General features: G+C 49.9%; 1 protein-coding gene across 5 annotated transcripts in view; it reads left to right on the forward strand.

The window, feature by feature from the left end:
- Positions 1–24,613, forward strand: part of AGAP1 (ArfGAP with GTPase domain, ankyrin repeat and PH domain 1) — a 506,008-nt gene that overhangs the window by 195,551 nt on the left and 285,844 nt on the right. For all 5 annotated transcript variants that reach the window (XM_059393776.1, XM_059393772.1, XM_059393773.1 and 2 more), the window contains exons 4-6: positions 2,177–2,262; positions 5,077–5,218; positions 9,922–10,056. In XM_059393776.1, the coding sequence (XP_059249759.1) occupies positions 5,083–5,218; positions 9,922–10,056 (271 nt within the window). In that variant the 5' untranslated portion in view covers positions 2,177–2,262; positions 5,077–5,082. The remainder of the gene's footprint in view (positions 1–2,176; positions 2,263–5,076; positions 5,219–9,921; positions 10,057–24,613) is intronic.

A 24,613-nucleotide genomic window follows, 5' to 3' on the forward strand; every position in this document is an offset into this window, starting at 1 on the left:
CAAATAGGATGTGAGGGGAAAGGTTTTTCCCAAAGTATAGACATTCCTATCTGACATTGGTTTTTCATGAGAAGTTGAATTCGATTTATTCTCACCAAGACATAGAAGGTTTCCAGCATCTCTCTCTCTCTTTTGAAGATTTTATTTATTTGAGATCACAAGTAGGCAGAGAGGCAGGCAGGAAGCAGGCTCCCTGCTGAGCAGAGAGCCTGATGTGGGGCTCGATCCCAGGACCCTGGGACCATGACCTGAGCCGAAGGCAGAGGCTTAACCCACTGAGCCACCCAGGAGCCCCAAGCATCTCTCTTTTTTAAAGGTTTTTAAAAATGCGGAAGTGATCCTGATTGCTGTTGCAATAGCAATATAAGAAGGCTTACACATTAAGTGTATCTTTTATAAAAGCAAGTGATAACTCTTGGCAGAAATTTTGAATAGCACTAGTAATCCTTGTGAGTGGTTGCTGCCCTTCGCGTGGGGCAGGGGCCCCATTTTATAGAGGGGGACACTGGGGTAGAGAGAGTTGAATAAGGACAGTGAAGTCCCTGGGGTGGCGTGTTGTGGCCCTGGGATCCGCACATAGTGCTGGCCTGGCCTTGGAGTCTTGTGGCTGCGTGCCCATGGGGACATGGGGACTCTGCTGGGTGCCTAAGGTTTCCTAGCTCATTTTACAATCTCGGCAGCCCAGCAGGGACAGGGTGCTATACTTTTCTCCTTACACAGAGTCTGTGATTTGGGGACCATAGGTCATCTGCCCATCTTCCTACAAGTGCAGAAAGTGGGCTGAGCTTGTCCAGATCCAGCGAGCAAAATGCCGGTCTCTGTGCTCTGCCTGCAGTCTTTGATGGTAGCCTTGCGGTGGGAGGGGGAGCAGAAGGAGCATCAGTCTGTGCTGTTGGAACGTTGGAGAATTGTCTTTGGTTTTTGTTACTGAGCAGACTGAACAGCAGATAGAGCACGTGTGTTTTGTGGGCCCAGGAAGGAGAAGAAAGTGGGGGCGTGCATCTCTGTATGTGCAGATGGGGGCCTGCTTCAAAAGGTTGGTCCCCCTGCTGGCCTGCCACTGTGCACATAGCAGGTGCCCGTCTGGAGCTGTCGGGAAGGCCTGGGAGACAGAGAGCCCACTTGCATCCTCCAGGGCTGGTGGGGACGCTCTGCCCGTGTGGTTCTCTGGGAAGTGGTCGTCCGGGGCTCAGGTGGTGTTTCTGGAAGGCACCTGTGCCGAGGACAGAATGAGAGCAGGTGCTGATGCATTTCTTTCTCAGAAACAATTCAGAATCCTGGTGAGGACTCAAAGCCCAGGATCTCCAAAGTGCTTTGTCTTTGAGGTGGCTGAGGGAACCAGAAGTGGACATCCTTCCCATGTCCAGGAGAAGCCTGGTGGGGTGGTCTGGGGTGCTACAAGGAGGTGCACAGGACAGTTGTGTGTCCCTCCCCAGCTAGGCGTGTGCAGGGCCGAGATGAGGAGGGCCAGCCCCCCTTCCCGTGTGCACACACACACACAGCAGCCCAGCAGGGTCCCTGGTGGTTTCTCGCTAACATGGCGTGCTCTCTAACCCCCCACCCCCGCCAGCCAGCTGCCCCGCTCTGTCTCGACTTGTGCGAGAGGCCATCCGTAGTTCTGTCTAACACGTGTGTGCTAGTCGAGCGTCCTCCCCGTGCTCGTGCCCCGTGAATACGGAAACACCATTCCCATGATGTTCTGTGTTTTCCTTTCAAAAACTGGGTTTCTCTTGAGGAGAATACAGGTTCTCAGCCCTTGAATTTCTCAAAATGTTGTAGATTAGGCACCTGTTGAACATGAAAAATTCGTTTCAGTTTTGCGAACCCAACAAGAGAATGCTAATTCCTGTGCTGTTTCTGAACTCTGCATCAATGTGTTCCCAGGGAGAGCGAATTCCCGAATTTACAAACAAAGGCTGCGATCAAATGCTTCCCTTCTCAGCCGTAGGTGACCCGGGCATTGCCTGGGAGGCTGTGGACACAGGTCCTTAATGACAAATACTTAAAATCTGAGTTCAGTACTTCTTTTAAAATCCAGTGGTTGCTGGTCCTAAATACTGAGAGTTGCCTCCCGGGCGACAGCCTAGGGTGTATTTTTCCACAAGCGAAGCCCACGTCTGTTTGCCCTCCTCACACCCTGTCTTTCTTCTGTAACGAGATGTTTTGTGTGTGGCAGGTGGCAGGTTCAAGAAAGAGATCGTTGTTGATGGACAGAGCTACCTGCTGCTGATTAGAGATGAAGGGGGCCCCCCAGAGGCGCAGGTGAGTACTACAAGCAAAAAAATGGAAAGCAGCCTCTTACCTTTGCTCCCTTGTTAAGGTTTTGGTTCAATAGGTGATTCTAGAAATCTGTCAGGTGTGTGCAAGAAAGGTAACTAGAGCCCCCATGAACACATTCTGTCTAATAAACATTCTGTTGCTCCTTCAGACACAGTCCTGGAGGGAAGTTAGGTCTGTGTGGCTGGTTTTCACTTTGTGTTTTTAAGATGGAAGGAACAGCAGAACGTGCACTGATTTGTCGACTGTTGATGTGACATCTGGAAATGTCCATAGTCCTCTACCATTCTCTGTCTGCAGTTTATTCCCTAGAGCAGCAGGATGATTGAGAAAGTTGCTGGTCTAAAGTCCGGAAATCCATTGGGGGCTGCCGTGCTGCTTTCTGGCCTTCTTGGTGCAGGTTAACCCTACTGAAAACCAGTGTACGGTATGGTGTGGTTTCCTTAGAGGTTCCCTCAAGGCTGGGCGTCCTGGAGATCAAAAAGCTTAGATGTGGAAAGCTTTGCCTTGGTTTACTCAATCTCCAGTTTATTATTTTACTTATGTAATAATTGACTAGCCAAGCACATATTACGTCTGAATCCAGTCAGCAGCGAGCGAATGCCTGCTGCTGTGGTGTGGGTTCGCTCCTGTCATCCTTGAGACGACCCCGGGGAGCATGCTCTTGGGAATCCTGTCTTCACGGAGGACCCTGATGCCATGACGTCTTGGCCGGGGTGGACATGGTGGAGGGGCACAGACCAGGGGATGGAACAAGAACCCCCTGGAGATCTCTGTCTTGGCCTCTGGCCATGAGACTGTGTTGACCAGTCCTTTCTTCTAGCTGTACTTTGTTCAGGAGCCTTCTTTAGCTCAGAAGCCTTCTTTAGCCCAGAAGTGTACCCTAGTTAAAGATTTCTACCGTGGGGGGATATCAGCAAAAAGCCTTTCAAAATTAGGGACAGGATTTTGTACAAAATTAGGCAGAGTGTGTTTGAATATCTGGGCCTGGGGGCATATCTGTTTTCCTATTACCCTTTTCAGGCACATGGAAGCCTGATCTTTGTTTTCATTGTTCCAGAACAGTTCATGCACCTCACCTAAGAGAACAGCTTCATGAACAGGATTGTAAGGCTTCTTTGTGGCTACTAGTGTCCTCTTAGGTTTGTGGAAAACCTGCCGGTTCACCGGCTTTTTGTGTGTGGCAGTTGGTGGGAGCAGCCATTGGGATGGGTGAGGGCTGGTTTTGGAGTGCTCACCACCTGCTAGGTGCTGGGGTAGTCCGGCCATGACCACAGGAGTGCGGGGTGTGGCTTGCTTTTCCTCTGCACAGGGGCTCACACAGCCTTGCTCCAGTCCTGGAGGACCACAAGAGCTCTCCGGGTGCTTGTGCTCGTGCATGTGGGGAAGCTTCACTGCACTTCTCGGAAGAGAAAGGGAGAACATACCTGGAGGTGGTGAAAGGGGAAAGGAGAAGCCCCTGGCCCCCTGGGTCTTGGGCCCTTTGTAGGGGCATCAGGCCTGTCCCAGGATTCATTCTTAACAAGATTTTGGGCTCATTTAATTCTGCTGTTAGCATTTGGACTTTGTCTTTATTTAAATTTTATCATATAGAATTTTGACTTATAACTGAATCACTTTTCTGTCACAAGTCAGAGCTTACCCCACAAAAAAATTCCCCCAGTTATATCAGAGCTGATGCCTAGACTGGTAAAAGCTTACCTAGGAACTGTGGCTTCGCAGAGAAAGTAAACAGGACTAATATTATTTTTCATTTTCATGTGGAAAGAGCAGGGTCTTAGGTGGCAAATTGGCCTGCTCTGGATTCTGCTGTTGGAACCATGTGTGATGCTGGGGGGCTGAGCCTCCAGGGTTCCCATTCACTAGGCTCCAGCCTTACGAGTGGTTTAAGTACTGAGTGGGCCAGTACATGCCTGGCTGTAGTCACTTGCCCCAAGTAGAAGTGATGGAGGCTTCACCTGGATGCAGGTAAAACAGGAACAAAATAGCAAGAGTCAGGCTGTTGTGGGATTTTAATGTTTTTCTCTGATTTTTGCTCATTTTGTTGATTAGCTTTGTGTATTTCTCTAACCGTGGTTTATCATATCCTCAGAGGGGGCTTTCAGAATTCACTGGCAGGGGTGCCTGGCTGGCTCATTTGGTGGAACACACGACTCTTGATCTTGGGGTTGTGAGTTTGAGCCCCATGTTGGGGATAGAGATTACTTTAAAAAAAAAAAAAGGATTCAGTGGCAGCTGATATTTTCAGTAGAAAGACCTCTTCTTGTGAGAAGGGAGTGGGCCACAGCCTGGGTAGAGGATTTCTGAGAGGCCACTGGAGCCCGGAGAGGAGCCCCCGCCCCCATCTCAGAGGGGTCCAGCCAGGCTCCGGGGTCCTGCGGAAGGGAGTTGGTGTGAAACAAAGCTCCAGCATCACTGTCAGCACCTGTCTTCCGATGTAGGGAAGTTTCTTCTGTGAGCCTGGGTTTGCTTTGGGTTTGTGGGACTGTGGCCGGCTCGATCGGGGGCAGAGGGTAGACGTGCCCATGGGCAAGCATATGCAGGTTGTGTTTCTGGGAGTCCGGGGTGGCCTGGGTGGGAAGGCGGCGAAGGTCCACTTCCAGATGTGTCACAAGGTGGATGTTAGTGACACCAGAGCCACGTGTTACAGCCGAAGTCAGGCATCCACTGGACTTGGCCTGCGTGACGGGACTGCCCGCCACGCACCCTGTCCCCAGGAAGACACTGTCCCCACCCTTCCTCTCCGACAGACAGCCTTGTCACTCAGCTTCCCTTCTCTCTGCCCTCTTTTCTCCCTAGTTTGCCATGTGGGTGGACGCTGTGATATTTGTCTTCAGCTTAGAGGATGAGATAAGCTTCCAGACCGTTTACCACTACTACAGTCGGATGGCCAACTATCGGAACACGAGCGAGATCCCTCTGGTTCTGGTGGGGACCCAGGGTGAGTGCCGCCCGCGCGCAGCTTGGGGGTGAAGGACCCCGGCAGTTGAACAGTGAGTGGACCCAGGGCCTGTGGTTTTGGCATGGAGGAATTTGAAAATGGTGTGAAGAAGAAATAATTTCCTCCTGAAGGCTTTTTCTGTGAGAATCCAGGAAACTGAAATTTTCCCATTTCCTGATTTGATTCTATGGAGAAATCACTCGGTCAGCACCTTCAAAGAGCAAAATCCTTTCCAAGTGCTCTCGAGAAAACAAAATCTATTTTCTCTTCCTGTCATGGGACCTCTTAATTCTTTTGGGTATGTCAGATAGTTGATAAGCAATTTAAAAGCGTATTGATTTTAACTTTTGGTACATCTTTAAAATACTACTGATTTCTTATATGCAGCAGAGTTTTGTTTTATGTTGCTCTCTTTGTTAATGTGTTATGATCTTTGTGTAATTTTTCACCTGGCAGGTACCTCAGTGTCTGGTATTACCTGTAAGAGTGCATTTCTTGTCTTCCGCTAGGCCACTTAACACTTGGCCTCTTGCAAAGTGACAGCCCTGAAGTGTCCTTGTTCTGGATCAGATTCACTGATGGGCGGATGTCCACCGTCTGTGTCTTAAGGCCACATAGAATGTTTTTAAAAATCAGATGCAGGTTGACTTTAAAGCTGCTTTGTCAGCAGTACGGGTAACTTACAAATGATCATGTCAAGACAAACTGGATTATGCCTTCATTTTGTTGTTGTTGCTGTTCATGTGCTGTGTGTGTTAATTCCTTTAGAGCGTCCACATCTGGTTTGCCTTTCTGTGCCCTGATGTGAGACTTTTCTAAACGAGAAACGGGCTGTGTGGCAGCAGGGACAGAAGGCCAGCTGTGTGCCAAGAGGGAGCTCAGGTAGGGAAGCAGCTGCCCTGCCACGGAGCTGCGTGGGCCAGCCCCAGCGGGGGTGGGTGTGTCTCATGAGAACGGAAGTAACGGAAGTGGCATGGGATCCACGGAAAGCATCATCTCCGTGTGCTAGATAGAAAATGTTCGAGTCGGGTTATCGTGGGGAGCACCCCCACCCTCTTTTAGGGAACATGTAATGGCCAGGGGTCTCAAGACTTAAGCCTGGGAGCTAGTGGTGGGTAGACTCCACCTACAACCAGATGGGAAAGAGGTTCTTTGTGCCCAGGGTGCCCTCTAGTGGTCTCCGGGAAACCAGGGCGGGCCCTTGGGAAGCCCTGGGTTCTTGCTCTAACTCACCGAACCGGCCTATTGGAATGGGGCCTCCTGAAAATTCTGTGTTTTGTGGTGGGTGGCAGGATCTCCAGCCGGTCTGCTGAGAGATGCCCTGAGGCTAGAGCGAATCCTGCGGGCAGCTTTCCCTGCGGGCCAGCCCAGGGCATTTCTGAGCAAAGTCAGACCCTGGGTGCAACCGTCCCCTCTGCGGCTGAGTTCAGGGCTTTGTATCTTTGACGCACAAGGCCTTTTTTCTGTGGACTCACTGTGCTGGGCTCAGGGACTTCCTCGGTCTGGGCAGGGAGGCGATACGTGATCCACTTGGGGTCTTGTCGTCTTAGACAACTGTGGTTTCGGTAGTAGAGGGTGGAGTGGCTGGTCCTGGGTGTGGGGCTGGCCAGCCCTGGCATCAGAGCATCCTGGACTGCTGCCTGCCCGGACTCTGGCTGGGGTACAGTGCAGGAGCTCCCGTGAGGCCCCTGAAGCACCCGCGGGCACGTGAATGTACGACAAGCCGTCATTTCGTTCTCTTTGTTAGATGCCGCCAGACAGCTTTACTAGGGCCCGGCTGGGGCTCCAGAAGCACGCCTCTCTGTTCCCTTCCCTGGAGATGAGCGTTGTCCTCTGTGTCCTACCACAGTTGCGGGAAGGCAGAACCATGCCTCCCCCCAGGATGGCCCACGTGTTTGTAGAGGAAGCCTGCAGAAGGCTCCATAAGACTCTGTGGAAGCCCCAGTGTGGTCCCCAAGGGGAAGAACCCACCCCTTTCTCTTCGTGCTGGTCTTCTTAGCATTTGTGTGGAAAGGCCTCAGGCGAGTGAGCACCTGAGCCAGGGAGCCTGGGTGGAGGGGGGTTGCTGGCAGTCTCCTCATGTTCACATTTGTCTGTGGGGCTTTGTTCATACGTCAGCACGGCCGAATCCCAAATGAACAGGACATGTTACCAAGTAGGGACATTCCTCACCTGAGGGGTCCTCTTGGTCAGACCTCTCATTTCCAGAGTGCCCTAGAAATCCCTGTGGCAAGAGGGTAGAGTGAGTGTAGGCTTCTAGAAGGTTCTGCTCTTAGGTTCACTGCTTGCAGACTTGCTTTCTGTGAAGCCTGCGTATGCCTGGTGCTTTTGCTTGGGCTTCATGGGATGCTGGAGGTAAAAGGTGGGTGAGGTCATAGATGGAGGACCCTGAGCTTTCCCCCACGCTAGGTGTTTGGGGTTGGAGGCCTTATCTAAGGGCGGGAGGAGTGTCTCTGCGAGACTGTGTGTTCTCTCCGGGTACAGTCAGGGAACTGTGCGAGGGTCTGCAAGTGGACAGGACACTTGTGAATGAGGCAGTTACATGATGTTTGTTAAGCTCATTCTGTTTTAAAGGCTTCAGATGATACCAGTTTAAGGGAGGAGGGGTACAAGCTATGAACAGATGCAGGGTTACAGGTGGAATGAGAGATGGGGCTGGTATAGCCCTCTCTGGTGTGTGCTGTGGGTACAACATGGCCACAGAGGAGATGTGTTGCTGCCCCTGGGAAGTCCAGATGAGACAGTGCAGCAGGCCTCTTGCTGAGGAAGGTGGGCTCTGGGATTGTTGGGGACCCCAGGTCACGATAAGCTGGATTTACTCTATGGCATGTGTTTTCCACATTACACCAGAGCATTGAAAAATTACAGATTTTGACCTGAAAACTACCGTTTTCTTAAAAGATGCATGCACTGGGGCGCCTGGATGGCTCAGTGGGTTAAAGCCTCTGCCTTCGGCTCAGGTCATGATCCCAGGGTCCTGGGATCGAGCCCTGCATCAGGCTCTCTGCTCGGCAGGGAGCCTGCTTCCCCCTCTCTCTGCCTGCCTCTCTGCCTACTTGTGATCTCTGTCTGTCAAATAAATAAATAAAATATTAAAAAAAAAAAAAAAAAAAACTTCTTTTCCTTAAGTGTTGTGAAATCCAGGTCAGATTTATTAGTTTGGAAGACAAGAAAACAGGATGGGGTGGTATTTGAAGAAATCCCTGTAGGGGACCTTACCAGGGAGTATTCTAGAACATTATTGAGGTGGCACAGGCCATTGTCAGAGAAAGAGGCCTGAATCAGAGTTAGTCTTGATTTCTCTATGGGAAACTGTCAGGTCAGGCATATCCCATGAGATAAAAATAAAACAGGAAGCAAGAGAAAAATGGGGGAAAAAATGAATAAATGATTCCCTCAAGATGCCACTTTTTCATACTTACAAAATTAAATGTCACATGCATGTCCTGAGCCCAAAAACAAACACAATTTATTTATGTATTTATGTATTTATTTATTTTTAAAGATCTTATTTATTTATTTGATAGAGATCACAAGCAGGCAGAGAGGCAGGCAGAGAGAGAGGAAGGGAAGCAGTCTCCCTGCTGAGCAGAGAGCCCGATGCGGGGCTTGATCACAGGACCCTGAGACCATGACCTGAGTCGAAAGCAGAGGTTTCACCCACTGAGCCACCCAGGCGCCCCAAACAATTTAAAAAGTCGTTGTCATCTCCATGATTTCTGCTGTGCTGCTGCTCTTCCTTTGACTAGTGGAGAAAAGCCTGTCGGTGGATCTTTGTTTCAAGAGCCATTGGCATTTTCCGTGGTGCAGGAGCCTCAAGCCTATGAAGAAAATGTCATAGGACAAAAAAGTCCCTGAAAAGTGACTGTTGTCTCATACCTTGGTCCTAACATCTTGACCTTTCTCTGTTGGCGTGTGCCAGGCACCAGAATGCATGATGGGATGGGATCGAGGCATCTTGGACACTTGAGCTAAAGAAGCCTGGTTTTTCTTTGTTTAGGGGCCTGGTGGCAGATGGCCCACACCTATTTGCTACTCAGACATCCCCGTCTGTGTACAGATCCTGCAGGAAATGGGTACACCCCGGCCTGGCTCTGTTAAAACCTCAGGTGGTTTGCAGCCCAGTGCTTGGGGCCCTCTACCCGCCCCTTCACTTATACTCCTGTCTCTGTCTCCCGTAAACACACCAGGTGCTTGGTTGCCCCCTGCCCCAGGCTCTCCCCCCTTTCCCCCCCAACCCCACCTCGCCCCAGGTAGCGGCTGGTTGGTCTTTACCTCCTTCCTACAGGTGGGGCTGCCCTGAACATCCACACTGAGCCCACTGACCGTCGAGTGTCCTGCCTGCCTGACTCGGGTCTTGCGGCCACACTGCATTCACAGCTGTTCACGTCCCTGTCTTGTTCTCTGCCTCTCCCCCGGCCGACCTGGTAGCCCCTCTGTGGGAGTGCCGAGTTTTGTCTCACTCACTGGGCATCCCTGAGCCTGGAACAGAAGCGGGATCCTCTGAAACACGTGTTTACAAATGATGACTCTGCTGAATGTTTGAGATCATTACCTGGAGGACAAAGCAGGTTCTAAAAACTCCGGTTCTTAAACATGTTACTTCCCTGGGAGCAGGGCACAGGTTTTGAGCTACTTGGAGACTTGAAGTGGCAGGAAGTAAGCGGGGCTGCTTATGGTCACCATGTTACTGTCTGTTCCAGATGCCATAAGTTCCACTAACCCACGGGTCATTGACGATGCCAGGGCACGGAAGCTGTCCAGCGACCTGAAGCGCTGTACCTACTATGAGACGTGTGCCACATATGGGCTGAATGTGGAGCGGGTCTTTCAGGATGGTGAGTGCTCCTGGCGCAGCCGGGTCCCCTTCCCACGGCGCGGGGTCCCGTCGGCGGGTACGTGGGCCTTGGTGGGAATCCGGGGGCCCCTCTGTACTGAGGTGGTGCTCAGCGGCATGCAGCAGTCCACAGGGAGTCCTATGTGGCACGCTTGTGATGGGACTTCTGTGCACAGGGTGCGACACCGCCCACACTTACTTCTGCATGTGATGGGTCACATGTACGCATTTGCCATTTCTTATCCACCATAGCTGCTCATTCTTAACCCCAGCCCATCTCTAAAAACAGTCTGAAATATTTGCTTTTAGTCAAGTTTGGGCCAAAAAAAAACCCAAACAAACGAAAAACCCAACACCAACCGCACATTAAGACTCATGGCTGAGAGCCAGCACCACAATTTAGGAATTGTTTCTTTGTTGCTGAATTCATCAGTGATCACCCACCCCCAGAACAGCCAGGCAGCAGACTGGAAGCCCTCCTGGAGAAGCACGGGGCCTTTGCACGGGGCTTTTACGGGGCAGAGACAGTCTTGTACAAGATCAGAGTGGCGGGCTGGGAAGTGGAAGGGGTGGATGAAGAGGTGGGAGGGAGGGCTGGTCTCTGGTCTGGAGGGCTCGGGAAAGTCTGGGGGAAGGAGAGTCCCTAGGCCTGAAGGACAGTACTCCCTGCAGAGGGTCTTGATGTCCACGGGGAGTTGTGGGTAGTCACTGCCAGGCCGTCCCCCCTTGCCCCTCCATCTGGCTGACCTCTGTGGTTGCAGAGGAGACCACCCGAGCCGTGGGTCATCCCGTCTTGCCGGCCCAGACCCCAACAAAGACCTGTTTCTGCCAGGGCAAGCAGTAATTACATGCCTGCGTCTCCGACCTCCCCAAACGGGGCAATATATGCTCATCTTCTAAATGTCCAGATGAGTTTTCAGATGGAATTGGAGAAATCCCACATTTGGACCATTTTAGGACATTTCATAGATTGGGTCCTCTCCAAACCTTGCATTTTCTTCCCTTTTCCACAAGAGCTGGTCCCGTTCTCAACTCACAGCCTCCTTCCCTGCACCGTGGCCGGTCCTCCCCCTTCTCAGCCCGTGTGCCCTCTGGGTCCTCCCTGCCTCCCCAGCGCCTGTTCTGAAACAGCGGCGTCCTGCTGAGGAACAGCACGAGGGCCTTCCTCTTTTGGCACACATTTACAACCCCCCTCGCCATCCCCCTCCCTGCTGGAGCCTGTGATGGCCCATGGGCGCCCCTGCTTATGTGAAGAGCAGTGCGCGGAGGCACAGGGGGTTCCGGGGGTGGGGAGGGGGCACCCTGCGGGGCAGGCAGCCCAAACCTTGTGGGGTTACCGCAGGTGATGGTCGCCAGTCTGGGGCGCACGGGCCGCTGCTGGCCAACCACCTGTGTCTGTGTCCCCTGGGGCGCGTGGGTGGGCTGCTCTGGTTGCCACAGAGGCCTGTGCACGTCGCCCTGCCAGGCCCGACCGAAATAGCTCCTCTCTGGCTGGCCCTCTGCAGTGGCTTGCCCGCCCCTGCTGGCAGTTTTAGGAATTTTATCCCGTGAATGAGCTAATTCTCCATAGTGATTGCTTTACATGTGCGTTTATCACAGACATGAATTGTTCATCAATAAATGAGCTCATACGTAATAATTGTAAGAGTTGGTCCACACTAGGGGATGCCCAGGTCCCGTGCTTCCCTGCCCTGACCCCGCTGACTGTGAGGGGGATCACCAGCCAGGGGAAAAGAGGGAGGACCTTTCCAAACAGCGTTACTGTATCCTCTCCCAGGGCTTCTCCTGCTGTGATTTGACAAAGCACCTGAGTTTTCATAGGCTCAGGAGATTTCCAATACATTTTGTTACTTCTTATTTTAGAAATAATGCATTGCTGTTAAATATTTGAACTGTATAGAATCAGAAAAGAAAATAATACTCATGGTACTATGGTTTCTATGACTATTATGATTTTGTCTTTAAAATATTTCTATTTATATGAGGATCAGTTTTAAAAATAAAATTAGGGCTTACTCTGCGTGTTCTGTAGGAGGGTTATATCTTTTTGTGTAGTTGTTTTATCTGTGATAAAAGCCGTTGCTGACCAAGTTGGGACTATGCTCAGTATTTAGAAGCCATGAACAGTAACAGTCCGTTTTAGTCCTTAAGGAGAAAAGAAACCTCATAATGTTTAGAGTTTAAAGAAATCAAGGCTTAGAAAAATTATGGAACTTAACCAGAGGCATTGGGTCTGGATGGGATGCCTGTCTTGGGACCAGGAGCCCAGAGCCTTACCGTTCTGCCGCACGGATGTGGGTCCTGCCTGGTCCCCTGGGGGAGTCTGGACAAGGGTGCCCAGCGGGCTCCCCACCCACTCACAGACTCAGGTCACTCAGATTTCTCGGTGGACTTTTCTGGCTTCCTTTACGCCTTAGGACTTGCTTTTATATATGTGCTTTTTGTAACTTCTTATCAGAGAGAAAGAACGAGCCTGTGGTTTCTACGGGACATTTAACTGAGTCCTGAAAGGAAGATGCAGGCCTGCGTCCTAGACCGGCCAGATGCCCGCTGCCCTGCCCCCGCCCACCAGACTTACTGGTTGACTGGCTCCCTGAGTTTTTTGTTTGTTTGTTTTTAAAGATTTTATTTATTCACTTGACAGAGAGAGATCACAAGTAGACAGAGAGGCAGGCAGAGAGAGAGAGGAGGAAGCAGGCTCCCCGCCGAGCAGAGAGCCCGATGCGGGACTCGATCCCAGGACTCCGAGATCATGACCTGAGCTGAAGGCAGCGGCTCAACCCACTGAGCCACCCAGGCACCCCTTGAGTTTATTTTTTAAGATGCCAGGGACTATAGTCTTTGCTTCTTTAACTCGGGAATTCTTAGTATCCTGAAACTGAAGACAAATTGTGAAATTAATGGAGAAAGAGAAGGCCTACTTTTCTCTACAGGGTGTAGTTCTCACACAGCTCTTGGGAAGGAGTCCAGGACACAGGGACTCCGTCAGCCCTGGGGGTGTCCAGAGGCTGTTCGGCGGGTGGATGCCCTCACCCAAGCAGAGGCCTTGCTCACACTGAGTCTCTGGTTCGGGGTCGAGAAGAGGGGATGGTACGGGGGGAGGGCCCCTGCCTTGGCGAAGTGGAGGGCTAGTGCCCAGAGATGGAGGCTTGCGCCTTCCCCAAGGGTGGAAGGCAGGTTGTGAAGGACCTGGCTGCCTTGACCACAGTGATGCTGGATCATCGTTGATCCTGCTCCTAGCTATGTCTGTGTGGCTTGGAGAGCAGAATGTCTGGCCTCCACAAGGGGGTTCCTGTAAATAAGATTCACCTGCTGAGAAATCACATACTCCCCAGTTCTCCTGCATCTGGGCTACCGGTCCTCACATGGGCGTGGTTACCCATCTGTCTGTCTGTCTGTCTCTCTGTCTGGATTCACAGAAGAGCACTGCAGGGAGCACGGGGCCCCACACGCTGGACCAGGGGATTGAGGCAGCCAGAGCTGCGTATGGCCCCCCACCTGCCGTGTCTCTCTGTCTGTCCAGTTCTGTGCAGCTCTGGTCACCGCCGGCCGTGTCTACAAGATTAGCTTCAGGCTTTTGTAGTTTTAACGTTATAATAGTGATGTCCGTGCTTGGCATGAAATTTTTCAAAAGTCCCTGGTTATTTGTTCTCTTGGCCTGGATTCCTGAAGGCCAGGATTACAGAAAAATGATGTTCACTCTCTGCAGATATTGTCTGGTGCTAAGATTTTTATTCAAGAGAAGGTCCTCTCGCTCTCTGAAGGAACCAGCCAAGTGGGAGAATCTCTTGCCGTGAGCACATGTTTCCTGCCACTTTAGTTCAGTATCTGGGTAGGGAAAGGCAGGTCATGTTGGTGATGGGATGTTTCAACCAAGATAGGGACAACCTAAAATGAATATAACTTAGTGACAGGAATAAATCCTTCCCCTAGACCAACCCGTGCTGAAAGGCAGTGAAGAGCCACGTGTAGAAGTGGTTGGAGGGCCCCTTGGGCCATTTGTGTGTGCCATCTTGAGAGAAGAAAGGGGACACTGTCTCCCCATGTTCCGAAGGGAACATTTGGAGTTTTAGTTCCTTGAGGTTGGGTTCTGGAAATGATGAATTCTCCTCTCTTTCCAAACACACTTAGATTTCTCAGCCTGATTGTCCCTGGTTATGGCCTGTTTTGTTTTGATGGCAGTGATCGTACAGTGGGTGTACGAGGCGTGCAGTGATTTCGGTCATAGTGCAGTTCTCTTTTTCAAACTCCGCATGATGTAGAAGCAGTTTTCAGTGTGTTTTGATGTTTTGTGAAGTAGAACCAATAGACCCCTAAGTGTTTGGGGAGGTATATTTTATAATTTTTAAATATTACATTATCTGACTGGTGTGTGATATTTTAAAGATATCTGATATATAAAGAAAAGCAGTTTCCCTTTCATGTGGAATGAGTAAACCCTGATGGTGGTACAAAATATTTAAATTTTCCCTTATCCAAGCTCCTTTATGACTTTTTTCTCTAGCCCTCCCTCCCTCTCCTAAAATGAGCGGATAAATACTTGTATTGTAAAACAGCAGTGTTTTATATACAGGTCATTCCTGTTATGCATCCTAATGTCAGCTGTTTTTTTTTTTTTAACAGAATGTAATACTTTTACATGTAAACTCTAAAACTGTCATCACTTGTTAAATCTGAACTGAAAACACCCTATTAGACATTAGAGCACGCTGCCCTGTAAAGCTTTAACTTCTTGTCTTAAGCTTGTTTTCATAGGATGGTAGGAACACTGTATACAGCATTTCGCTCTGACAGTAATTGTTCAGACCCAGTCAAGATCCGTATAAGCAAGATGTAAATCAATTACATGTCATGTCTGTCTCCCTGACCCTCCCTGAGACGGCTGGGTCTGTTCTGTGTTATTGAGAGTACCTGGGTTGTTGAGTGATCTCCCGTGCAAGACCGCTCACCCTAGGGTAGATGTTCTGCATTATTTCCATTAAAAAGAGACAGTTCAGTTAGAGGTGCATGAGGGTGGGGAGGCTGGCCGGTCGCCTCAGCAGGGTTCTGTGCACTGGTGGCTGGCTGTCTGGGCTTCCTGGTGATCACGTACTTGGTGCAGTGTCCTGCAGTGCCGGTATGGGCCCGTTCAAGGAGGATCCACGGCAGTCTCTTAGCATGGCCATACCAGCTCTTTAAATGCGTGTTGTGGTTCACATTCTGGAAAGCACCTGCGTAGAAGCGATGCCTAGTGTCCCCCAACCTGCGATGGCTCACCTACGTGTGGATGCCCTGTGCTGTCAGGGCTGAGCCTGGAGAGGCTGCGTGAGTGCCCCAGGGCTCTGTGGTCCGTGGGGGAGCCTCAGTTTGCTTTCTGTCCTTCTCTTGCAAGGGCTGATACCCTAATGTACAAAGCATCCTATTTCACATTAAATTCTGCAGCTGCTTGGTCCCGCACAAGAGTAGCTGTATTAATGAGCCCGGTTTGTACAACCTAATTGCTTGTGTTAGAGCATCATTAAGTGGGAGCAGTCTCCAGGGGTTTTGGCCCTGAGTGCTGCGTCACCCTGTTCCTTTCCGTTTTGCTGACGCCGCGGTCTTTGTTTGTGCTGTTAAAGGATACGGCAATTAGGCCTTCTTCTGTGCTTTCTCGGAACCGCTTAATTTTCATTGTTGGGGTGGCCTATTTTATTATTTGTTTTGTGCTGCTTTTTTTCTCTTTATTGTGTTAGGGAGGAGACTGGAGCCTGTCATTTGTTTTTATGTTTGTGTAATTCTTTCTTCAAAGGAGTTCTTTCAAAAATAAGATTTTCCGTGTTGAAAAGCAATCCATATATATGTGTACATTGGGCACCTCATATATATATATATATATATATATATATATATATATATATATGATAGATATGGCCAACAGAGTCATTTAGTATCTGTCAATTTATATTTTTTTATCATTTGTATATATTTATGTATGTACATATGTATGTATATTTTTTATCATTTGTAATAATGACTAATATTTATGTCACAGTTTAAGGGTTTCTAATGGACGATGGTAGATCTTAATAGGCCCTCTTTACAGCCAGCGTCCAGCCTGCGCGTCCTTTCTGTGCACAGTTTTCTCCACATGCCTGTGCCCGTCACCATCCCCATGTCCCCGCGCCCCCCCCTTTGGCGTGGCGTGTGCTCACTCCCCCGCTCCTCGTTGCACCGAAAGGTTGTACATTCAAGATTTCATGGGCAGATGGGTAGTTTATGTTATGACGGGGCAAACAGACTTTATTATGCTTAAATTACACTTTATTTGGTTAATATTTTAAAACTTCTAAGAACAAGGATGACACAAGCAAGTTGCCTCCATGTGGCAGAAGTAGGAGAAAGGCTCCTTGGACCGCTGTTGGTGAGTCGTATAAGACGGGCTTGGCCCCGTTTGTCGGCCGCCCCGCGGTTGTCATTAAACACCAGTGTCAGTGGCTGTCACCGCCAGGCGGCTTCTAACCTGGTCGGTTCCTGCCGAAATTAGAATCTGCATGTCGCCTCCAAAAGAACCACGTCTGTCCCATTGTTTGTCGCCTCTCATTAAATTGAAAAGATACGTATCCGGTGTTGACGTTAAGTAGACTTCGGGTTGAGCCTGTGGGTGGGGAGGAGGGAGTGCGTGCGGGAGCAAGAAGGCCGGGGTCTGGGCGGGTGTTTCTGTGCCCTGTAGCCCGTTTGTGTGTCGCTGGGAGAGTGCGCACGTGGTTCGCCTTGGTTGTTTTTATAAAACATGATGTTGCCGGTGCCCTTTGTGTGTGCATCTTTAAACTCAGTGAACTTCTTAAACCGGAGAAACTTTCTGTATGAGCAGGGTTAGATCACAAAATGAAATAGTGAATTAATACCAAAACTAAAATATCAGCATTAGCTATAATACGCCATATTTTCAGAGGCTCAGAACCAAAACCAAAACCAAAAGAAAAACAAAAAACCCTCTTGAATTGATATTTTTAGGGAAAAAAAAAAAAAAAGTTGTTTGGAGTTGAAAGCATCTTACAGATGAGCCAGCCCCCTGGTGGCCGCCCTGCCGCCCAGTGTTCTCAAGCACAGTTGACAAATGGGGGACGTGCTGAGGTGGGGCTGACAGCCAGGCTGTACATGAACATTGTCAAGATTCATGTGAGAATTTGTTGAAAGTGATGACCCTGACATAATTCAAGTGTCTTAAGATATTATTATGAATTGGACAAATCAGTTTGTTTCTTGTTTGGAGTCTCTCTGTGCAGAAATTTCCCCTTTTGAGAGTTTCTCTCTCATCCATTGAACTGTTCAGTGGTCCCCAAAGCTGGACGTTTATGGGGGTCTAACTCCTTTGGATGTGAGCCGATCTGCTTACCATCACTGACACAGGTGAAAGCATTCGGCTAGAGGTATCTCAGTGGTGGGTGAGACTTCGAGACTGCAGCTCCTGGCCCTGACAACTCAGATTCAGGTGTGAAACTGGGTAATTCTTTTTTTTTTTTTTTTTTTTAAGATTTTATTTATTTATTTGACAGTCAGAGATCACAAGCAGGCAGAAAGGCAGTCAGAGAGAGGAGGAAGCAGGCTCCCTGCTGAGCAGAGAGCCCTATATGGGGCTCGATCCCAGGACCCTTGGATCATGACCCAAGCTGAAGGCAGAGGCTTTAACCCACTGAGCCACCCAGGTGCCCCCGAAACTGGGTAATTCTTAAACTAGTTTCTGGTGGGGCAGAGAGGACCCTGACATTTTTTACTCTTTCCAGAATAACATCCAAAGATGTCATCTTAAAATCCTGATACCAAGGTTGCTTGTTATCACAAACAACAGGGGACAGTGAATAGTCTTCCGTTTCACAGTTTTGTAGACGGGTCTGGAAGGAGAGACTGTGACTGTCTCTGGAAGTTTCTTACCCCGCGTCGGAAAGGTTTCCTGCCACGCTTCCCTTACTGCGACCATGGGCAGGCACCACGGCTGGCCTGTTCCTGTAGATGCTGCTCTAACGCCCACCCCACTGACATGAGATCAGTAAACACACTATGCTCTGTTCTGATTTTCATGTGAACACTCCTGTCTTCTGCTCATAGAATTAATGTTATCAGTGACACAGAAGACGATGTGCTTATACTTTCCTGTGCTGTGGCATTATAGCCAGGCCTGCCCCCGGATTCTGTTAATGACTTGAGCCAGCTTGAATTAGCTTGATGTATCATTAATGCATACAAATGGCTCTTATTTTTGTTCATAATCTGTTCATAATGCCACGCCACTCTGCTCTTCTTAGTGGTTTTAAAATGATTAAATGCTGATGTACTTTTTGACCTACTTAACCCTCCTCAGCCTCTGACCAACACAATATGAAAATATTCCTTACATAGGATCGTCAGAAATTGTTGTTGTCATGGCTGTTGTTTTCAGCCCAGTTTGAAGTCTTCTGTTTATAACATTTTCCCCCTAGAGAATACAGACATGGCCAGATTCGTAGGGCTTCCCCCTCCCCAAGAACTGTCTGCCATTGATGGGGGTTAGCAGCACCATTAAGTTCAGTTCGTGAGAGACAAGGAAGAGTAACCCTCCAAGGAGGGAAGTCGTGAAAGTCCTTAGCACCAGAAAGCATAGCTTTTCCTTATGAATACTGATGTTTTTGAGTGCTTCTCAGCAGCTGGGGGCTGGCCAGGAGTGTGTGAGGGTCCAGCTCGGAGCAGACACTGGGCGTCCCTGGAGATAGGCTCTGAGATCTGGCGTCGGCTTGTAGGGTTATTGCAGTCACTGGAAGTTCTCTGAAGAGAAGATGACCCCTGAACGGCTGGATGGATCTTCCCTGATTTAGGGAGAAGGCAGCTGTGAGGGATGTGGATCGCACACTTGTTTGTCTGAAGAAAAAGAGCCTGTAGAAACTGCTGATGACGAAATGGGATTGTGTGAGATAGGCTTAAAGAAGTTTACTTTAAAGAAGTTTAAAGAAGAAAAGAAGTTTACTAATTTGAGAGAGAGAACACACCTGAGGTGGGAAGGGCGGGGAGTGGGGAGAGGGAAAGAGAGCCCCAAGCAGAGTCCCTGCTGAGTACAGAGCCTGATGCAGGGCTCGATCCCAGGACCCTGAGATCACAACCTGAGCTGAAACCAGGAGTTGGACACCTAACCAACGGAGCAGCGCCCCTAAAGAGAGGACTTTTAAAGGATGGATGTGAAATACGGAGGTAGAAACCACCCATCACACCACCCCCCCTACTGGCTGTTACCGTTAAGGTGTGGGCTGTGTGGCTGTGTCCATTATCCGCCCTTGTGACACGGCACAACCGCTTTTTCACATCAGTACTTTCTCTACCATATATTTCCTCATTTTTGCATTGTGTTCTCTTGAGTGACTAGAAATACTTTTTTGGCCCAATCCTCTATTAGACATTGAGGGGATCCCCCTACTTATGTATTTGTTTTAGGTTCAGTGCCTGAGTAGATGGCTCTTTACCTAAATATTTGTTTCCATCCTTAATTCTTTCTTCAGTAGACAGCCCTGGAGGGGAGACTGCAGGCTCCATGGCCCATGTGGCCTCACGGATTTTGGTTCTTGACCTGTAGGCATTCTTTGGGGTCATTCCTGCCCTCAGTTCTCCAGCGGGTGTCCTTTTTCTGTACCCTGGTCACACTGGATATTTTCAGTTTAAAAACTTTCATCATGTATAAAGAGAAAATAATCACAATTCTTAAATTTGTCTCAAGTATGATTTTCTACCTGTTAATATAAAAATAAGCTCATTGTCCACAGTCAGGCATTTTGTTAAGAGATAGCAGTCAGTGCCTTGGGTGGGCCAAGGTCTGGCGTTTTGGGTGGCACATGGGAGCAGGTGGGCCTCGCTGCTCTTGCAGATGTGGCCTTGGTGCTTCTGGTAGGTTCTGCACAGCTGGAACACCCCAGCTTGTCATAGGTCAACAGCCCAGAGACCTCCCCAGTTCTATGTGTAGCCGTGACCTTGAACTGGGGTTTTTTGCACTTCATCCATCCCTTCTGACCCATGGTGCCACCAGCATGCTGCCTTGTGTCGCCTCCGAGGCAGACCCCTGCAGTGGGTGGGAAGCGGCAGCTCCTGGCATTTGGACCTTCCCAGAGCTCCAGGTCATGTCGGTGCTCGAGAGGGCTCAAGGGACTCTGGAAACAGAAGCAGTTCCAGAGAGGGGCCGTGACCCACTCCCCGCCCCACCCCCTGCCCTGGTCACGGGGCTTCTGCTGCGGCTGGGGACTGTCCCTCTGCAGTGGGGTCCTGACGCTCAACGCATGTGACCCCTTTGGTGGATATAAAAATCCTATTGCATTTATTTCCTGTTTGGACTGTCAGAATCTGGGAAGCACACAAAGTCTCTGAAAATCGAAGATGTAAAGCACAGGCGTGCATTCCCCTCCCCCCACCCCCACCCGCATGTCCTGTTGGGCTCTCAGGCACAGGGGTCTCTGCCCAGGAAGGTGGGGCCCCAGCGTCAGTAACGGCGTGGTGGCCATGTTTTTCCAGGCTGCGTTCAGCCACAGCCCCCCCCCCGGGGGGGGCAGTCCTGTCTAAAAGAAAAGAGAACTGGAAAAGAGTTCGGTGGGGGACGTCTGGCTGGCTGCTGCATGATCAGGCCTGGGGCCGCGAGAGGCACTGGGTGGACAGCACCCCAGCGTCCCTTCCCCGGGCTGGGAGGTGGCGCTCCCTTGTGTGCGATGCGCCTGCAGGGGGCGCTGTGATTCATCTCCCTCCGCGGAGCTGCGGGAGCGGCCGCGGTTCGCGCGGTTCGAGGGGCATTTCTTCAGGTGACTTTTGGAATTTCAGGAAGCTTCCTCCCATTTTACTTTGTGCGTGAGCCATAAGAACAGCGGTGTTGCAGTCACTTGGGATGCTAGTTCCTGCACAAAGATCTCTACTAAAGGACCCACCGGGGTGTCCCTTTCGGGGCTGAACTCCAACCTTGTGGAATGTCCAGTCTGGAAGGGTGTGAGACTCCGGCTAGCTCGGGGTTTGCTTTCCAGCCCAGGCCAGCCCGCCAGAGAGCACGCTTAGTCACAAAGCAGGAGCCGCACGGTCGCACCTTTGGAAATGTTGAAAGCCATGGACTGCATTTTAAAATCCAGTAGTGAGTGAAAATGCTCCTTTAAGTTAGAGTTCTCTTCATAAAATTAAGCCAGGCCGCCGCTGAGGGGTTTGGGGTTAAATGTGACGCTGTATTCAACATGTGAATTATTTCTGATTAGCTGTGGACTAAACGCTTATCTGCGCACCTGTTCTTCTTCCAGGAGTAGAGTATGTGGGAGTTGGGATGTTGGCTCTCTAAGGGCCTCTCAGATTCAGCGGAAATACGGCCTAAAGGAAACGTTGGCTTTCAACCACTTGGTTTTGTAATTTAGTGAGAAGCCACTAGGGGGCATCAAAAGAGCGCGTGAGGGTGATTCTGGCGGGCCTATTTTTCCCTTTTGCTGTCACTGTGGAGAATAGACATAGTAAAACTAACAGTGGTTTAAGAGATCATTTAGACCTGTAATAAGATACACTCCATAAAGCGTGCGAAGTTACTGGATCAGCAGTACAAGAACACAGAAGTAAAGTTTCATTCATGGGCATGGGGAGGAGCACAAAACAAAGATGAAATGATACATTCTGTGGTTATAGGGACTCACATCCCTTCTTGCTTTTTACCTTGTGTGTAACTTTAGAGAAGATTCAAAGATAAAGTGACAAAAGATATGCTTTTTTAAGCTAGCATATAGTAATAAACAGACTTATTACTTAGTACATCCTACTCTTTTTCATAGAATTCACCAAGTTTTGCAGACCTGTTGACAGCCAGGGTGTCTCTGATGCCGGGGCTGAGCAGGTGGCCATACACGGCTGGGGCGGAGCCTCTGCCATCAGCGTCTCTGCCTGACCCTCACCTCTCCCTGCAGGGACACTGAGGGTTCTTCCTGTAGTCAGGTGTTGATGTGGAGGTCAGTGGTGAAATCAGGCTGATGCCCCTGGGCAGAGGGAAGGGAGTTGATCAGTTTGAGGAAATGTAAAAATCTTATAGAGGCCAGCTGTGGGCCTGGGAGTGCTGCCCTGCAGAGGGTGCAGAAGCACTGGGCTCGGGGCATGTAGAGAGAAGAGTCCCATTGTGGGAGTTTGGGGTTTTTTTCTCCTCCTCTGTTTTCCTAAGGTTGAGGGCTTTTCTACTGTTTTCCATTGATTTATTTTTTGCTTTTACCCTTTATTTTCTCCCACTACATAAATTCTAGTAGAAATTACAACATTTCAGATCATGACTTTTTTTTTTAAGATTTTAAGTAATTTCTACACCGAACACGGGGATGAAACTTACACACACACACACACACACCCCGCGAGATTGAGAGTCCCATGTGCCAGTGACTGAACCTCAGATCATGACATTTTCAGTTTCTTGATGTGGCTAGGGGGCCTTACTCCACTTCTGGTGTCTCAGGTGAGGAGCCTGTCAAGTCACAGTCTTTCCGTACAGATGGTTTCTTTTTTCGGATTACGTACAGCTGGAGCGTTCAGAATCAGCAAGGAAGTAACATCTAGTTCAGGAGCGCTCCAGTTTTCCAGCCCTGGGAATGGTGTCAGCACGGGCAGAACCCCATGAGCACCGAGAGGACTGCGGCCTGCAGGGCGATTCCATCGGGTGAAGAGCAGCGTCCGCCGCTGGGGGGTTGCTCTCACAGATTGTGAGAAAAGTGTTTGCCCGGCCCCTGAAGATGCGAATGCTGGGGGCACACGTAGGTGGAGCACTGGCCCGGGTTCTGGGTGCTTTGGCTGCGCTTGGTGGAGTCTGCATTCAGCCCTTCCACGGCGGTGGGTGCTCGGGACCCGCGGGAAGGGAGCCCAGCGCCGAAGTGAGGCGGCTGCCCACCGCTGTGGGGGAGCCCTTACTCACCAGGGCTGCAGGATGGATTTTTCTTTTTTTAAGAACAGGGAAAGCCTGCTCCTGCAGTCCAGTTTGAAAACCATTGCTCTCCTAAATATGTTCCTGATCACAGACCTCAGCACATAGCCCCACGAATCTAGTCAGTCAAAGGGTGAGGGAAAATTCCCAGGAAATCAGAACTTGCTGGTGATGGGTCTGTTGCTGGGCATTCCCCTTCCCCAGGCTCCTTGGGCTGCTCCTGCTGGTCCCTTAGGGTTGGTGTTAGGGGGAGGCTGGGGGGGCTCCATGCCTTTGTTTTGTGCTTTCTCCTAGACAGGCTGTGTTCCCAAATGGTGATTAAAGAAACGCAAGCAGGTAGTTCTCCCAGCTCACGAGCCTGTGCAGCATGGAAACAATTAGGAAGCCCTTGAAATGAACTGATATGTAAAGGAAATCTTTCAGCATAATACACAGTGAACATGACTGCTGTAAAATCCAATGGCTCTGGAGGGAGGGACAGTTGAGAAAGACCGATCAGATGAATACGGGCAGCTCCATGTGCCACTGCTCCCCGGGTCAGGTGACGGTGCGGAAGCTCAAGCAGAAGGTCTGTTCCCAGGCTTCCTGAACTGGTCAGGGACGGAGGTGGGGAGGGAGCTTGTTTGCCACAGCGGGGAATCAGCCCGGAGAGGCAGGAGGGCATTGCCCTCGGCCACTAAAATAGCATCACATCCGGCATGGATTTTGCTTTTCAGAATTATGTTTCGTATCTGTTTCTGTTAAAATACACATTGATGTATATTTTATACGTTATCTATTTACGTGTACTTAAAGGTGTTTAGTTTTTCTCATCAGAGTAACACCTGTTTATAAAAATACAGAAAACTAGGGTGCCTGGGTGGCACAATGGGTTAAGTGTCCGACTCTTGATTTCAGCTTGGGTCATGTGTGATCTCAGGGTCCTGAGATGGAGCCCGGCGATGGGCTCTGCGCGCTCAGTGGGGAGTCTGCCCGGGATCTCTCTCCCTCTGCCCCTCCCTCCACTCGCACACACATGAGCGCACTTTCTTTTTTTCTTTAAAATAAATAAAATCTTTTAAAAAATACAGAAAACCACAAAGGAGCCAATTAAAATCAACTGTGATCCCACTACCTAGGAGTAAACATTTTATTGAATGTTGAGTCGACTTTCAATACTTTTCAAATGGAATTGGGACTTTATTCTATGTCCTTTTAAATAGCCTGCTTTAAAAAGACCTAAGAATAGTTACTGTGTTATTTCATTTCCTCTAAAGCCTGTGTTTTTATGACCTCACTGCATTCCTTTTGGAAACTTGTATGTGCTAGCCTGGATTTACCAGTCCCAGAGCCAGAAGGCTGGTCCTGAGACTCCCCTTCCCCAGATCTGTTCTGTAAGTAACCCTTGAGTGCCTGTGGGGTTGGCAGAAATGCTCACTTCCTGCTGAGACCATCTTAGACACATACCTTTTGGATCAGGTGTGGTCCGCTGGCACCTTCCCAACCAGAGCCCCTGGTGCACGGGGACACACTCCTGGGTAGGCCTCTGTCTCTCCCCACCATGTGCACAGGCCACCTCTCCTATCCCTCGTCACCAGTGAGCTGGGGGCTACAGGCCGGCTCTGGTAGACTTGACCACCAGAAGTCACTGGCCTGAAGACCTCAGGGGTCCATCTCTTTGGTGTAGATTCCT

This window comes from Mustela nigripes, chromosome 3 (assembly GCF_022355385.1).
Source record: "Mustela nigripes isolate SB6536 chromosome 3, MUSNIG.SB6536, whole genome shotgun sequence".
Lineage (NCBI taxonomy): Eukaryota > Metazoa > Chordata > Mammalia > Carnivora > Mustelidae > Mustela > Mustela nigripes.